We start from the raw sequence: 15,516 nt of genomic DNA, 5'->3' as shown, positions 1-15,516 counted from the left end.
TGTATTTTTTGGGTCTACGTGCCAAACACAATGCGGTGGAAAACCCAACACTGCACCTCAACCTGAACACACCAGCGTCCTCTTGAAGAAACGTGGTGGTGGCAGCATCATACTGTGGGGATACATTTTCTTTTCTTCTACCCGTTAGACGTATCAATAATTAGGAATTTATCTAGGTTAAAGTTTCAATCGATTGTGTAAATAACACTCTGTGATTGATGCAAACTACAAAAACTGGCAGTGGGTTGGGCTCTCTGTTTTTGTTGTTTTATCTTCAATTTTTATTTGTGGTGTTATTCAATCAGAGCATGAATATATGTTTACCACTATTAATAACCTTTTGGTGGTATGATTGTTCTACCCTATTTAAACTGTTAGTAGCTTATTTGATAATGTGCAAATTTAAATTTTGGACCTTGGTTTGTGTTGTGGGGCAGGAATAGCTGCATATGTTCAGGTAAAATGACATTATGTAGCTGTCTACATATTGTCAACAAAAAAAAAAGGAACTTTTGATTATTCCCCCTCATTCACCGTTTTGTCAGCTGTCTGATATTTCTTGGTAACACATTTTTGAAAAGCACCACTGGTCATTTTCCTTCCACTTCTGTCTAAACTTTGTGTTGGTCTTTCACATAAAATCCTAACTAAATAAATTGCAGCTTTTAGGGCACAATGTGACAAAACCTGAAACATTAAATGAAAATGAATGTTGTTTGTAAGACGCTACATCAATTCTTTGTGATAATTTAGCACAAATGCTATTGCGTCCTTTACTGTCGTCTTCTGAAATGGTTTCTGTTAGCTGGAGCAAAAGCGGACTATCACTGTTCTCAATGTCTCAGTTCAAATATCTGGAACTCCAACAGAGTTTCAGTGAGTCTGATTCATGCACAGCTTTGGCATTCTTCCTTTTCCTTCATAGCTGGCTTAAACGCACCCTTTTCATTCTGCCCCATTAAAAACATCGTAAACATGTAAATGACTGCCACTCTGGCCAAGTTGGCGCATCTTTAATAGCGGAAAACGACACGTAAAATCTGGAGAGCGCCGCTGCGCCTTTTATGCGCAAAGCCCCGGAGGTCACAGAGAGGCTCAGTGCTGGATGACGGACACCATGAGGGCTGCAGAGGGGCTAATTAGCTCCTTAAAGGCCCTCAGCTCTTCACATGGGAATCGGTCTGACACTTTGAGTCGTCTGCGCAATCTGATCGGACCGCTGTTCTTCATGCGTAATTTTGACGCTCCGGGTGATTTCGACCCATCTACGCTTTAGAGCGCAAACGAGACCCTTTTGCGACCCGTCGCTGTTTATTTGGAGACACGACCGTCGCGCACGACGCGGATCTATGCGGCAAACGGCACCCCCAATCTGTCACAGACCGACTCCGCGCGGAACCGAGCAGGTGCGCCACCAGAGAGAGGACGGTGTCCGACGTCCTCACGGGCAAATGAGGGAATCACAGCTCGCGTCTCCGCCTCACGGGGGGACTTTGTGGCTGAGGGCGGGGGTGAGGGGGTGGTGGGGTGCAGGGGACCCCTCTCCTGCCCTCCCACGCAGCTCGCAGTCAGTTCTGGACGCTGCAAGGTGTGAATGTTGGACGCGCTTTGGAGAGCCTCGTCCAGTGTGACGGACGGGGCAGGTGCAGCTGTCCCGCCGCTCGGTTCCTAGTAATTTTATCCGAGGAGCGATCTATGATGCGCACACGTCTGTCTCGTTTTTAAATTTTTAATCACCTCTCTCCCTCTCTTCTCTCTTCGTGGAATTAGAGAATATTTAGGCTTGGAACCAAATCAGTCTCATTCTACCGTCTCAATAAAACAACAACAAAGACAGGTGCACGCATCTCCGCATCCAAGTACAGTTAACATTAGAAATAAGTGAGTACAGAAAATGATCATGAGCATTATTAATCAACGACAACAAATATTTTCTCAACTGTCCCTTGATTTATCCGTTAAAGTCTTTTCTTTTTTTTTTGCGCAAATGAATGAAATCAGGTGCAGTGACCTACCTCCTGCTCCGGCGCACACCGTGCAGAAGGATGCCAGCAGAACGGGAAGGATCAGCAGCTGCTGCATGTTGGAGCGTCTCTGAATGAGCCGAGAGAAAGCGACACAATGACTCGATTCCCTCCGATGTGATCGCATTCCTCAGGGCGGGCGGTGGGGGTCCTTATACTTATCTATCAGCACACAACCAAAGGAAAGGAAGAACGCGTGGCGCCTCCTCCTTTTCGGGTATGGCCTCTCTGCAGTGATCAGAGTCCGAGTGACAGGGGGCCCTAACAATGGGCTCCTGGTGAGAGAGGGAGCAGATTTTTTTTTTTTTTAAAGAACGCAATAGTTGAGTCAAGCAGCTTCCTGATGATCTGTGATGAACTCAGAAAGACCTAATCATGACGCAGTCATGTAGGCCCTCCAAGGGACCGGAACCGTTAGAAAAAAAAAAATCTTTAGGCTGAAGCTAAATGATTATTTTAGTTATTCAAACCAAATAGTCTGGAGCGGAGGCGGTTTTTGTTTTTTGTTTTGTTTTGTTTTGTTTTAGCTGACAGCGTCGTTCAAACTCTGAACTCAACCCAACGGGAAACTAAATGTTCTGACGATCTGTGCTACCCCCTCACACTTTCCTACCGTAGCGCATCTCGATAGCTTATTATATGAGGCCCGAGTTTGATTAGGTGTCGCGCTCCCACCATGCTAATGCTAATGTATGTTTTAAATTCTCCAAGTACGTTGTTACCAAGGCAACAACTGAACCGAACATCTCACAAATGTTTTAATATGTCACGTGGCTTTTAAACAGCACTGGAAATGTCACAGGAAAATATTTTTTACATATTAGTTTTAAAGACAAGACAGGAACATCATAGCTGTTCATTAATACCGCGTTTATGTAAACTCCTATGAAATTTCTGAACTTGCTGTTTTATAAATGAAGAACTCAGTTTTGTTCTTTGCCCAACTCTGATCAGCTTCAACCTCAATATATTATTTGTTAATTTAAATAAATTATGTTTATTTGTCCATCCAAATATTGCAGGTAAGATATTACACTCTGTAGGATCCCAATTCCAAAAATTAGGATTTCCCCTTTTAGCAGCGTTTTGTGACTCATTGATTCACTTGAGCAAAAAAAAAAGTTTAATAATAGGCAATTATGCTTACCATTCTAAGTAATAGTGAGTAAACTCGAGATAACATGTGTTTTAGCGTTCAGTGGTTGAACACAGAGGATTCACAATGATCACTCATATACCAGATACATTATTTACAAAATTATGACAGCAAATGTTTTACTTTAAATGATAAGTAGGAAATTTGCCAATAAAATGTTAAAACCTTTAAAAAATATATAAAAATGTTGATATTTCTGATAAGCAAAAATACAAATGTTAGCTCCTGTATCCTGTGTGGGATGACAAATACTCTTATGAGGGTGTGTGTGTGTGTGTGTGTGTGTGTGTGTGTGCTGCTGGCCTGAGGGCCTAAAGCAGTAGCGCTGTTTGTTTATGCCTTGGGCCGGCTTTGATTTCATCTCAGTATGTTGCATCAGTATCAGCTGGACTGATGTAAAAAGCTCCAGATGTACTGTAGTTGGATTTCATGAGGACTTTCTGCACTTGAACTATCAATGTTTTCATATATAACATGGAACAGAAAAAAATCTTAACATGTTTGGAGAATTTAACACCTATATTAGAATCAGTGTGGTGGGCGACGGGTTTAACATGCAGCGGGACCAATTATTAAAAGAAAAAAAGACTTTACTCAGATTTGAATAATTTAATCATCATTTAGCTTCAGCCTAAAGATTTTTCTAATGTTTCTGATCTTTTGAGTCAGGATGTTTTTATTTACTCACTCTGATGATTCATCATTTTGCATGAATTCAAATAGTTTAGGACAAATTCTAATCTAATTCAAGCCGGATTGAAATTTGACCGGACCCAAAGCAGAAATTAATCGAGATTTAATCACAACACGACGACAAAACAATGGATGAAGACGTTTAGAAGATATTTTACCGATACGATTCTCACCTTTGAACCGCTGGCATGATGGGAAACTTCCCACACGTGTCAACGATCTGCAGGATCCACAGGGCAGACGGGAGGCGCAGCGACTTATGTGACCTTGACGGCCCTACTGGACTCGTCAAACTACAGGTTAAAAGCTCACCCAGGATGAGAACTGAGGAAGTCTTTTTCCTTTAATAATCCTTACGTGTAGAGACATCTCAATTAATTTTAAATCTATTTAAACTCGACAATCAAAATCTTGGAGAAGCCAATTTAAATTCAAGCTGAGTACTTGTGAAACCGATCCCATGTGATGAGCTCTCGGTGACCTCTGACCTGACTCAGGAGGGATTAGCTCTGCTTGCATACAGCTGAGAGAAACGTGTCAAAAACTGTAGATTTTCGGGCGCAGCTCGGGCGTGGAAATGGCCATAGTGCAAAGGTTTGCAAAAAAAAATAAATAAAAATAAATATATATATATATATCGCAGCACTCCACCTGAACTTTTCCAGCCATAAAAAGTTAGGAGCTGTCACCTTTTATTTTCATTCACCTTGTGGAGACCTAGATTAGCCTCAGCTTGAATTATTGATCATGCTGAGTTAACATGAACAGCAGTTTCTCTTAAAAGCAGGACTTGGCTTGTGTTTCACTTCTGGAAAAAAACGACACGCTTCCGAATAACTGCAACAAAACTCTGTGGAAGTCCAGTCCTCCTGCAGCTGACGACAGAAATTTACATACACTGAATAAAGCTATTTTTATCTCACTGTCTGAAGTTTAGTCCCACCAAAGTTTTCTCTCTTGAAGTTGGTTAGAATTAGTAAAATTAGCTCTATTTGCTAAGTGCCAGAAGATGTGGTCAGATAATTTTTTTAGAGATGATTTTGCAACCAGGCCGCACAGTGACGCAGTTGGTAGAGCTGTTGCCTGGCAGCAAGAAGTTTCTGGGTTCAATTCCCGGCCCTGGTCTTTCTGCATGGAGTTTGCATGTTCTCCCTGTGCATGTGTGGGTTTTCTCCGGGTACTCCGGTTTCCTCCCACAGTCCAAAAACATGACTATCAGGTTAATTGGCCTCTCCAAATTGCTCCTAGGTGTGAGTGTGTGGTTGTCTCTGTGTTGCCCTGCGACAGACTGGTGACCTGTCCAGGGTGACCCTGCCTCTCGCCCAGAACGTTAGCTGGAGAGGCAAGAGGATGGATGGATTTTGCAACTTTCTTTGAATTCAGAAGTTTACATATTTGGTCAGAATCAGGGATAACTGTATGACTTTTTAAACATCATGAGACTCATGCAGATTAACTTCTACTTTCCTTATAAGTCTTCCAAATAAAAAAATATTTAAAAAAGAGGAACTTTATTCATTCATACCAGAAAAAGAAATGAAGTTAAGAAATATCTCACTGTGAAGTCACGTAAAACTCTTGATTTGATTGGTTGAAGGTGCTGGGTTTGTGCTTCCGTTGAACAAACGCCATCTAGTGGCATCAAGAGTCGATGCAGCAGCCACCGAAGACTAAAAATGAAAGAGAGAAAAAAATATCCCGGACAGTAAAAACTGTTGGGATTATTCCATGTTTGCCTAAAAAATAAACACGTAGAAGAAAATGAGTTAATGTTTAACATAGATGGTGTTTATGAATTAATTTCCTGAGCTCAGTTTACCTCAACACTCTCTGCATCTGGTGTCTCTATGGAGTAGCGGCAAGAGTAACTGTTTACAGTTCCCAACAAGCCATGTAGGGGGCGCTGCAAACTTGGGAAAATCCCATCAAATTAGATCGAAATGTAATTTTTGTGACCCAGAGTACCATCTAAGATAAAAACAAAACAAAAACACTTCAAATCACCCTAAACACATTATCTGCCTGTGGTGGCAGCATCATGCTGTTGCTGTGTGGCAAGAAAACCTGATAGACTGTATAACACTTGTTTACCTTTAGGAGGCAATATTAGGAACAACATCAGTAGTGTTGTTCTTTAGGAGTTATCTGATGTCACAATATTACTTTTACCTGCAAAAGTCGTCTACAGTAGAAGGAGAGACCGGGTCGGTCGGCGTGCTTTTATGTCTGTCAGCCATATTGGATTTAACAAAAATAATTTCTTGCATTTGCAGCTGATGGCCAGTAGTTGATGGTGTATTTTATGATGCATTAGTGTCCACTTCAGTGGTCTGTGTGCTTTCATAACATAAAAATCCACAAGAAGCACAAAATTATGGCTTTTAGACAGCTGTCCGCTGTAGTGACCACTATGCATGAAAGGGTTAAAAGAGTTTCTCCAATCTGATTGAGGCTAAAATAGTTTGTAAAGAATCTCTGGTGGAAAGATGTGCTAAAAATTGTGCCCATTTTTTGTTCCATCATCAGGTTTTCCTCCCGACTCAGGAGGGATTAATAAAATAAGCTTTGAAAATTTTCTCTGTTAAAAAAAAATGTTGAAAACCAAGAATCTTTTTTCATTGATGGTCTATTGTGTTAAAACAGATTAGTTAAAGTTTGTGGTTGTGCCGTCAAAAGGCTCTGGAGGTGAACACTGAATCAGGATGATGTTTTTATTTCATTCTGCCAAGTGTTCAGCGTCTCAATATAAAAATTAATGCTTATTGGGATAAATGTGATATTATCTCAACAATGAGGCAGCTGTTTTCTCCCAGCTGTTTCACTAGAAGTGTTTGAAAGGCTGAAGGTTTTGGGAGTCAGTGATTTTAACACCGGTATCGAGTTGATATGATGGTTTATTTTTAACTCATGGGATTTCAGTTTTACAGTGCATTTTCTTTACAACAATTATTAGGTAACGGGTTTTAGCCATCACTACTGATCAGATAAGAGCTTGTTACATTTTTGATCTCGCCTTTAAAATTTTGACTTCGATATCGTGCAAAAATAACATCGCAAACATTACACAATGGTTAAACCCAGAAACGGTTTGCTAATTCAGTTATATCCCATTGTTGTCTTTATCTAAACTCAACAATTTGTTAATCTTAATTTAAATCAGTTATTAAGCAGCTAAATATTTGCACCAATAAATCATACACAGACGTGGCCAATTAGAAACCTGCTGCTGTCCAGAAGAAAAAAAAAAAAAAGGCTTTTAAAAGTAGACAAAAACCAAATATGGCACTATTGATTCAAGAAACAACCAGTAGACACAAAAACACATTTTTTTAGGAGGAGGAAAGAGACGGGAGAAAAAAAAAAAAAAAAAAAAAAAGAAAATCTGGGTATTCTGTATCCAGTTCACAAGCTTGAGATGTTCAGACGAGTTTCGGCACAAATTCGTCACAGAAAAAGCCGCCAGCACCTTTAAAATCTCACATCCCGACTCCCGTCTTCCTCCTTCCTCTCAGCCGTCGTCTCCGAAAAAACAAGCGGCGGCGTTCGGGGCGTCCGAGGCCGCGACGCGGTGGAGCGAAGCAGCGACAAACACAGAACCACGTTGACTGTGCACACACAAGATCTGAGAACACGCGACAGCGACAAACACTTAAAGGACTCCAGCGAGAACGGAAACGGTATCCAGTCTTCCCCAGCACGTGTTACATTCCGGCTCTAAGGAATAAGATGCGTTAGCAAAGTAAACAGCAGATTTCTCCCTTTTTGCTCAAGTTTGGTCTCCCTCAAATACACAACAGCTAGTAGTGCACAAAATAAAAATACAAAATTAGACTTTTAAATACAGTAGCAGCATTGTTTTTCTTTCCTCTTTTAAAGTCGCCTCCAGTGGTGCAGGCGGAGGCCGTCGGGAGCCCCCCCGACGCGCGAAGGTTGAGCGATTGTCCTCTGGGGAGCGAGACGGAGTCCAGCCAGGATGGTGGACGAAGGAGGTGGACAAGAGACAGGACGTGAAGAGAGGGGGCAGCAGGACGCTGCAGCGCCCCGGGCTGAAAAAATGTCCCAACAGCATCATCGTCGTCACCTCCGCTTCCCGCTAACCTGCGTCACACCTTCTAGTCTCGGGCGCCTCTGCGTTTCAAGACAAAACGTCTCTTTTCGTAGCCCCTCCGTAGCCATGACGACGGCGCGTCGAGGAGGTCGCCAACGGGGTGTCGCTCTGCTCCAAAGCGAGCAGGGCGGAGCAGAGGTGGTAGCCACACGTCGCTGCGTGTCCTCTCAGCTGGACGCCGTGGCGATGGCCTTCTTGAGCTGCTGGCTGCGGATCTCGCGGGTGCGAGACTCCAGCAGGTGGTCGTGGCAGGTGTTGCACACCAGCACCGGGTCGTACAGCTGCTGGTCCGGGATGGGCAGCTTCAGGTGGCAGCAGTCTTTGCAGAACACGTTGCCACAGTTCCTGCAGAGAAAAACAAAATCCAATGGTGTTAAATATATCAGTGTTTGAGCTGATGCTTTGTGTGATTGAAGAGATCTGCACTAAAACGAAGCCTTCATGTCAGAATAACTAAAAAGATTCGAGGCCTATTAATGCTGCTTGAAATAAAATTTATGCGCTCCGACTGCACAGCTAAAGATGTTTTCCTGCTTGAAAACGAACAACTCAGTCAGCAGATGTCTGTAGCGGCTCAGATGCTAAATGTTTGACGCATTTATGGAAAGAAAAAATTCGATAAAATTTTCTAATAATGGTACAGAGATGACGGCGGACATCATTAGGCTTTTTCGTAGAAATTATAGTCAGTGATCTGACAGAACAGCTACGCATTTAACACCTTTGAATAACAAACTCAACTTGTGTGCATCGTTCCAAAAAGCCGCTGTTACAAATAAGCTGCTCTACATAGACTGGTGTGATGCAAAATAAATAAATTAAAAAGTCTCCATTACACACATTTCAATACGGTTGGAAAAAAAAAAAACGTTAATCCCAGTATAAAAACCTTTAATCAAAAAAATGGTATTTTTGAAATTGGTAAACAGATTTATTTTTGTAATTTCAATTTGCTTGATTCTATTGGAATGGAAATGCAGCTCTAGTTACACTAGAGCTGCATTTCTAGTGTAACTAGAAATGCAGCTCTAGTTACACTAGAGCTGCATTTCCACAGCGGTGGACTCTGTTCACTAGTTTGGTCACTTCTGAAGGTAGTTGGTCGCTCCGGATACTTTACTGGTATCAGAGTAAAGGAGGTAAATTCAAGTTTCTGCTTGTAATGACTCTACATTAGTGGAAACTGATTCAGTGTCGTCATATTTACTGATATGAAGCCCCACCTGCAGTGGTGACGCCTCTTGGCGATCCAGAACTCACAGTCACAGTTGAAGCAGTGTGAGGCCATGTGGTCGGGGACCCACCTCGTCACCTGTACACATATATACACACACACACACACACACACACACACACACACACACAAAGCAGTGGACGATGTCAAGAGCTGCTCCTTGACAGGACGGAGAGACAGGATCTGTTTGTGGATGAAAGACGCTGACCTCTGTGTCCTTGGGTTCGACTCGATCCCAGCTGCCCTCAGACAGACGGTCCTCGCTGTGGGTGGACAGAGAGTCCTCCTCGTTGCTGTTGTCTGACTCCCGCAGACACGTCTGGAAAACGGCAGACATTTTAGAGGACACACAGTAACACTAGACGCTTAGAAAACATCTGACAAAATGTAATGTTTATCGATTGTTTCATAATTGGTGGCTGAACAATGTTTTTGTGATGTAAAGCCCTTTGAAATCCCTCGTTGCTCTGCAAAGAAACTTGACTAGAAAAACTGAGGAAATATTTATGAAATCTGCAAAAAGAAGAATGAAGAAGAAGAAACTCACGATGTCGTCCTCGTAGTCGACGTCTGGCTCGGAGGGCGGGGTGCTGAACTGTTTGCTCTCCAGCCTCATCTGCAGCTGCCTCACCTGCTGCCGCAGCACCTCCACCTCCTGCTTGTATCCGGCCTCGATCTGCCGCAGCCGCTGCTGCACCGCGTCCAGCGGGACCGGCAGCCCGTCGTCATCCAGGTACGCCGGGGCGTGGGGCGGAGGCGGCGAGCTGGAGGCCGACGGGGAGGAGTACGACGCCGGCAGCAGCTGGTGGGCCGCCAAGGAGTAGCTGAGGCTGCGGGCGGCGCTGGAGCAGCAGAGCGCCTCCCTGCGGCAGCACTGCGAGCCGCTGGCGGCGGCGAAGCCCTGCGAGCGCAGCAGCTTACCCGGCAGCCGGCGGCTCTGGTAGCCGCCGGGGTGCCTGAAGCTGGACTGGCCCAGACCTGGGACGCTGTCCCACGGGGAGCTCAGCAGAGGCAGGTCGGACAGCTGAGAGGTCAGAGGTCGGAGGACGGAGTCGGTGTGAGCAGCTGAATCCGTCGGCGTCCTCCCTCTTCCCTTCGCCGGTTCCGTCCTTGACCTGTCCTTGTCTTTCTGCGGCGACTCGTCGTCACTGGAGCGGCTCTGGTGGAGCAGAGGGAACGAGGCGGGCGGCGGCTCGCCCTCGTCCGTGAGCGTCTCCGTGGAGTCGTCCATGCTGGCCGTCTGCTGCCTCGCTGCCAGCAGGGCGCCGGGCGGCGGCAGCCTGTCAGCCTCGCCGTCGTCGTTTGTTAGTAGGGTGGAGTCGTTGGCCGCAGGCTGGGTGTTTTTGCAGGGCAGAGGTAAGCAGGGCTCTGGCTTGTGGGACGGGGAGGCGGGTTCTGGAGACCCGCCTGGACTCTCCACCTCCAGTGGAGGAGACGGCGGCGGCAGTGGGCTGGGGGTCTGAGGCGACGCCTGGTGGAGGACCGGAGTGACGAAGGCAGCCTGTGAGTCGGTGGGGGAGTCGCAGACGGGGGGGAGCGGCGGAGACGGCAGGGGCTGCGTGGTCAGACAGGGTTCTTCCTCCGCCCCCGATCCGCTCTTGTGGTTCTCGTCCACACCTGGACCGGCTGCCGGCAGCGGCGCCTCCTCGGTTGGGTTGTCCTCAGAGCGGCCTGCAGACGGGTCGTCTGCCCCGGCAGAGGGCTCCGGGGCCGGGCGGCCCTCCTGGCAGTGCTTGTTCAGGTTCGGGTCACTGGATGTCCGGGTCAGAGGAAGACCGTTCTCCAGAGCGGACAGCAGATTGTCCATGGAGCGAGTCTTAGGAAGTCTGGACAGGAAAGGCAAATTATTTCTCCCACGTTTTCTCATTTGGAACACTAGAGGGCAGTATAACTCTGTTTTCATTTCCCATATTAAACTTCTTTCACCTCCAAACTTCAATAGTTTTCTTTTTATGATTTTATCACAAAAAAACAACAAAGACCAGGGTTTGTTTTCCCACAGTGAAATTCAAGAACTTTTCAAGGTAAATTTGTTTTAAAAATCAACACAAATGAACTAAAAATGACAAGCTTCAATTGTGATGCCATTTATTTCTGTTATTAATGTCTTGTGATATTATTCTACATTGTAAGGACAAAAAAATGTAAATAAAATTTAATGTTTTGAAAATTCACACCAATGCAACTGAAAAAACACACAAAAAAAGATCCTCCGATTTTAACAATGTATAAAATATAAGCTAACCTTTTCAATTATGCAGATCAATAACTCTTTGAGCCATCAAGAATAATAAATAAATTAATGTAATAAATTAAAAAGAGCTCAATAATTTCCATTCTGATGATTAATATTTTTTGAAGGGCAATTTTCTTTTTAGTGTCGTAAACCATTTTATTTATTAGTTTTGGTTGTCGCGTTTTATTTTCGATATTTAAAATAACTTCCAGTGTTCGGCTGCAGTGAAACTCAGGGAGGCTGAATTCACATGCATGGCAAACGTTTTACATGCTTCACTGCAAATTCCAGCACTACTTAGTTCTGGTTTATTACCACATTAAAAACCCAATAAAATATACTGAGGCCTGCGGTCATAATGTGACAAAACTGGAAAACGTTAGAGAGGCATGAATACTGTTGGAAAAGAGACAAACGGTGAACGTACCTGTCCAGTGAGCGGGAGGTGAGCTCGTCTCCAGCGGCACATGGGGGGAGGTAGAGTTCCACTGACTCGTCCACAGCTGTGCAGGGGGACGAAGTGGGCAGGTAAACAGCTGTCCACAGCTGCAAGGCCCGCGTGTGGCAGACTGGCTGCAGCACCTGGCAGACAAGACGCAGGGACAAACGCAGCAGCTCAACAGCAAGTCATGATTGCGGATTATTTTGTAATTCGTCTCCCAGAGACAAAAAGTGAGAGTTGCTCTTCTGATCCTTCATTAAGTAACAGGAAGTCAGACAGCGACGACTAAAGCAAACCCGCAAAAACACTTCAGATAATCAGAAGGTTTTAGAAATACAATAATTATATAGTATAAAATCTGGTGTTACCACATCGTGGCCGGGAACGTAGAGGAAATTCTGGAAGTTCTTGTTTCCGGCGCGGAGCAGCGACCACACAGAGCAGGTGCGCTTGTAGATGTTCTTTGCTTCTCGCTCTCGAGCGTTGTTGCACAGAAATGTGCCGTAAAGACAAGAATAGGTGTGCTGCACCAACTTGACCTGCACGAAGGAGGAGGATGAGTCACGTTGGGCCTGTTCAGGACATTTTGCCTCTCTTGGCGCCAAGTGGCGTAAAAACGTTCGAACCTAAAACAGGATTTCTGCAGGTTTCACCAACACACATTTCTGACTTCAAGACCTTTTTAAGGCAGTTATGTGTGAAATTTAAGACCTGCATCACGATAGAAATGTTCAAAATAAAATGGCATATTTTATACAGTTTTTGTGGTGCCAAAAACTGTGGTGCCAAAAACTCAATGTATCGGTTGGCAACCGATGCATTCAGCATCGGTTGCCAACCGATGCTCAATGCATCGGTTGGCAACAGAAGTGAGCCAGTGGCGAACATCATCCAGCTTCCTGTTGGCGCTACGTGACTTGCACTAAGTTTATGAAGCAGGAAGACAGGTTTTTTTTCTGCACAGTTAATCTTCCCATGACTCGCCTACGTCACTGAAATATTCCAGGAGTTTAATGATTACATTTGATTTCGTGTTGTAGTGACACGCTGACCTGAAGAGACTCCTGGGTTTATTCTATTGCTCTTCCAGGCACTTGAATGCCATCGGCTGAAGCTCATCTGTAAATATGTTTTACCCAGAACTCATCAAGTGGGATAGTTTTAGCTTAACCTGTTTTTTTTTATACGATTAATCGATTGTCAGAATAATCGATAACTAAAATCATCGCTAGCTGGAGTTCGACTATTTACTTAAATAACTTGGAGTATTTGACTGTCAATCAGTGAGACTTTATAAAGATCTGGCTCATGAAATATCTTCATTCATCTATAATATTTTCACTAAATTCCATCAACACAATCTCAATTTCTCGATTTCATGGTGAAAGAGCGGAGAGAGCTGGGCGACCACCCACCAGGAAGGCCTCGTTGAACTCGAACAGGCAGGGGAACTGTTTGAGCAGCTGGTGGACGCAGTCCAGCCACTGCAGGAAGACGGGACACTGCTCGCTCACATCGTCCGCGTTCTCCTGGTGGCCGCACCGGTCCCCGAATTTATGGCCGTAGTCCAGCCAGTCCGTCTCCACGAGCACCTGGAAACCCTGCAGGGGGAAAAAAAAAGTATTTAACAGTGAGAACCTATAAAAAAAAACAACAGTAAAATATTTACTGATGCATAAAAAAAGAAAATCAAGTAATCTCTCGCCTCTAACGTCCTGTAGTAGGGGTCTAGAAGAACTTTGGCCAGGGCTACTATCTGGGGCGTTCGGTCCCAGCCGTCTGAGCAGTGCACCAGGACGGGCCGACCTTCCCGTTCCACCGCGCCGCACACCAGAGTGGCGGCCTTCAGCATGACCGACAGGTGCTGCAGCCATCGGGTGCTCTCAAGAGCCGACAGCCAGCTGAAACCACGACAAGTGGCCGATTAGACTGACCGGCTGAAATCCACACTAAGTGGTGAGATAATGAGCCTGTAGCAGGAGGCAGCTTCAGCCTAAAGTGTTTTTTTTAACCATGAAGAGCTCACCGAGTGGCGTCACAACTCCACTTAGTCAATCTTGTTTTTCTTATCTTTGACGTGTGATTACAAGTTATGTCTATTAATTTAACAAAATTTAAGTTTTTTGGTCTAGTTTATAGTGTAAATATCTTAGTACGCCTGAAATAAGACAAGTAGTTTTCTGCTTGTTTTCAGTCAATAGAGCGATAAAAAAAAAATACAAGTTTCAATGGCAGATTGTTTCTTTTATAACATGGGAAATGTCTTGTAAAATAATCCATTGCTTTGACCAATACCTTTTCATCAATGTTAAGAAATTATTGACTTTAAATAACCTCCCATATCTTGCTGAAAAGTTACTTGCAAGTTTGTTATTTCAAGTGTACAACCAGAAACAGGCCTGACCACTGGCTAAGAGTTTGTGTTTTTGCAGTGTAATGGACACATAAAAAGAAATTGAAACCCCAAGTAAAAACAATATATATATATATATATATATATATATATATATATATTCAGAGCAATATGTGTAACACATCAGCAAGTCAAAGCAGGAAACCACTTAATGAGTGGAACTGGATGAAGAATGTAAACATTTCATTTCTACTGTTATAAAAAGCAGATTTCTTTCCTCAAATCTATCAAAGCCACCAGGAAGTGTTTTTTTTTTTTTTTTCTTAAATCAGATTTTATGTAATAGCCTCAATAAAAGTAGGTTTAAAATTTGTATTTTGTCTGATGTGGAACGCCCCTGAGATGATGCTTTGTTTCACTTTCACTATTAAAACGTCTTCTAGCTCATCTCCAACTTTCCACACCCAGCAATAAATTTTAGCCACTTTTCTTTGCTTTAGCTCAGTTTGGTCAAATGAGTCATTTGTAAAAAAATACACTGCAAAAACAAAGAAACACTCCAGACACATGAGGCCTTTTACAAAATAATAAAAAACAAACAAGGTGGCATATTTACGTGTTTGATTGTTTTAGGGTCAATAAGAATAAGTGGAAATAACCGTTGGTTTTATGGTAGGTTTCCATGGCGATGCCAGTCGTAAACCTGAGCTGTGACAATAAAAACCTCGCTAATCACGTAGTAAAGGCCTCTGGAGTATCTATACGGATACATCGGATTAAGTTACTCTGCGTTCACTTGGAGTGAATTTTTAGATCATCATAATTAACCACAGAGACTCTGAGCTAAAAACTCATGAAGAAAAAAAAAAAAAACAAGCTTTACAATACGATGTTTCAGCAGCTGAATTATCAGAAAACCGAACAAATAAAAATTTAAACGGGTACGGATCGATGTGTGCAGACGGACGGCGGGTTAGCCCAGCGGGAACAGGAACTTCTGTGTGGCTTCGCTCTCATGTCGGAGCGGTGTCGCTTTACCGTTGGCATCAAAACAGGAGAGGGAGGCGCAAACGAGGGCAGAGCTGCCGAGATGGAGAAAGGTCAAACGGATCGACTTACTTTCCCGGATCTGGGATCTGACTGCAGACGGCCCGCAGAGCCTGGAAGCTGTTGCGGATGGCGTGGATGTTGGCCATTCCCATAAACATGACTTCACAGTTTGGGTAGTACTCTAAAAATAACAGCACATTTACGTCAAAGCTTTACTGGA

At 44.0% G+C, this 15,516-nt stretch overlaps 2 protein-coding genes across 5 annotated transcripts in view; both read right to left on the bottom strand.

Moving 5' to 3' along the window:
* Positions 1-2,251, bottom strand: part of ca4a (carbonic anhydrase IV a) — an 8,954-nt gene extending 6,703 nt beyond the window's left edge. The window contains exon 1 of the mRNA XM_007545774.2: positions 2,016-2,251. Coding sequence (XP_007545836.1) covers positions 2,016-2,151 — 136 coding nt within the window. The 5' untranslated portion in view covers positions 2,152-2,251. The remainder of the gene's footprint in view (positions 1-2,015) is intronic.
* A 4,498-nt stretch (positions 2,252-6,749) lies between these two features.
* mtmr4 (myotubularin related protein 4) overlaps positions 6,750-15,516 on the bottom strand; it is a 44,509-nt gene continuing 35,742 nt past the window's right edge. For 3 of the 4 annotated variants that reach the window (XM_016668236.1, XM_016668237.1, XM_007545771.2), the window contains 9 exons: positions 15,366-15,477; positions 13,599-13,794; positions 13,309-13,494; positions 12,262-12,432; positions 11,879-12,033; positions 9,763-11,041; positions 9,424-9,534; positions 9,205-9,293; positions 8,149-8,326 (listed from right to left, as the gene is read on the bottom strand). In XM_016668236.1, the coding sequence (XP_016523722.1) occupies positions 8,149-8,326; positions 9,205-9,293; positions 9,424-9,534; positions 9,763-11,041; positions 11,879-12,033; positions 12,262-12,432; positions 13,309-13,494; positions 13,599-13,794; positions 15,366-15,477 (2,477 nt within the window). Of the gene's footprint in view, positions 8,327-9,204; positions 9,294-9,423; positions 9,535-9,762; positions 11,042-11,878; positions 12,034-12,261; positions 12,433-13,308; positions 13,495-13,598; positions 13,795-15,365; positions 15,478-15,516 lie in introns of all 4 variants that reach the window. The other variant, XM_016668234.1, reaches the window with a different exon arrangement.

The sequence above is a fragment of the Poecilia formosa genome, unplaced genomic scaffold (genome assembly GCF_000485575.1).
Source record: "Poecilia formosa unplaced genomic scaffold, Poecilia_formosa-5.1.2 Scaffold14, whole genome shotgun sequence".
In the NCBI taxonomy this organism is placed as follows: Eukaryota; Metazoa; Chordata; class Actinopteri; order Cyprinodontiformes; family Poeciliidae; genus Poecilia; species Poecilia formosa.
The sequence above is the reverse complement of the archived record's forward strand: the minus strand, read 5'-3'. Positions and strand labels throughout refer to the sequence as shown.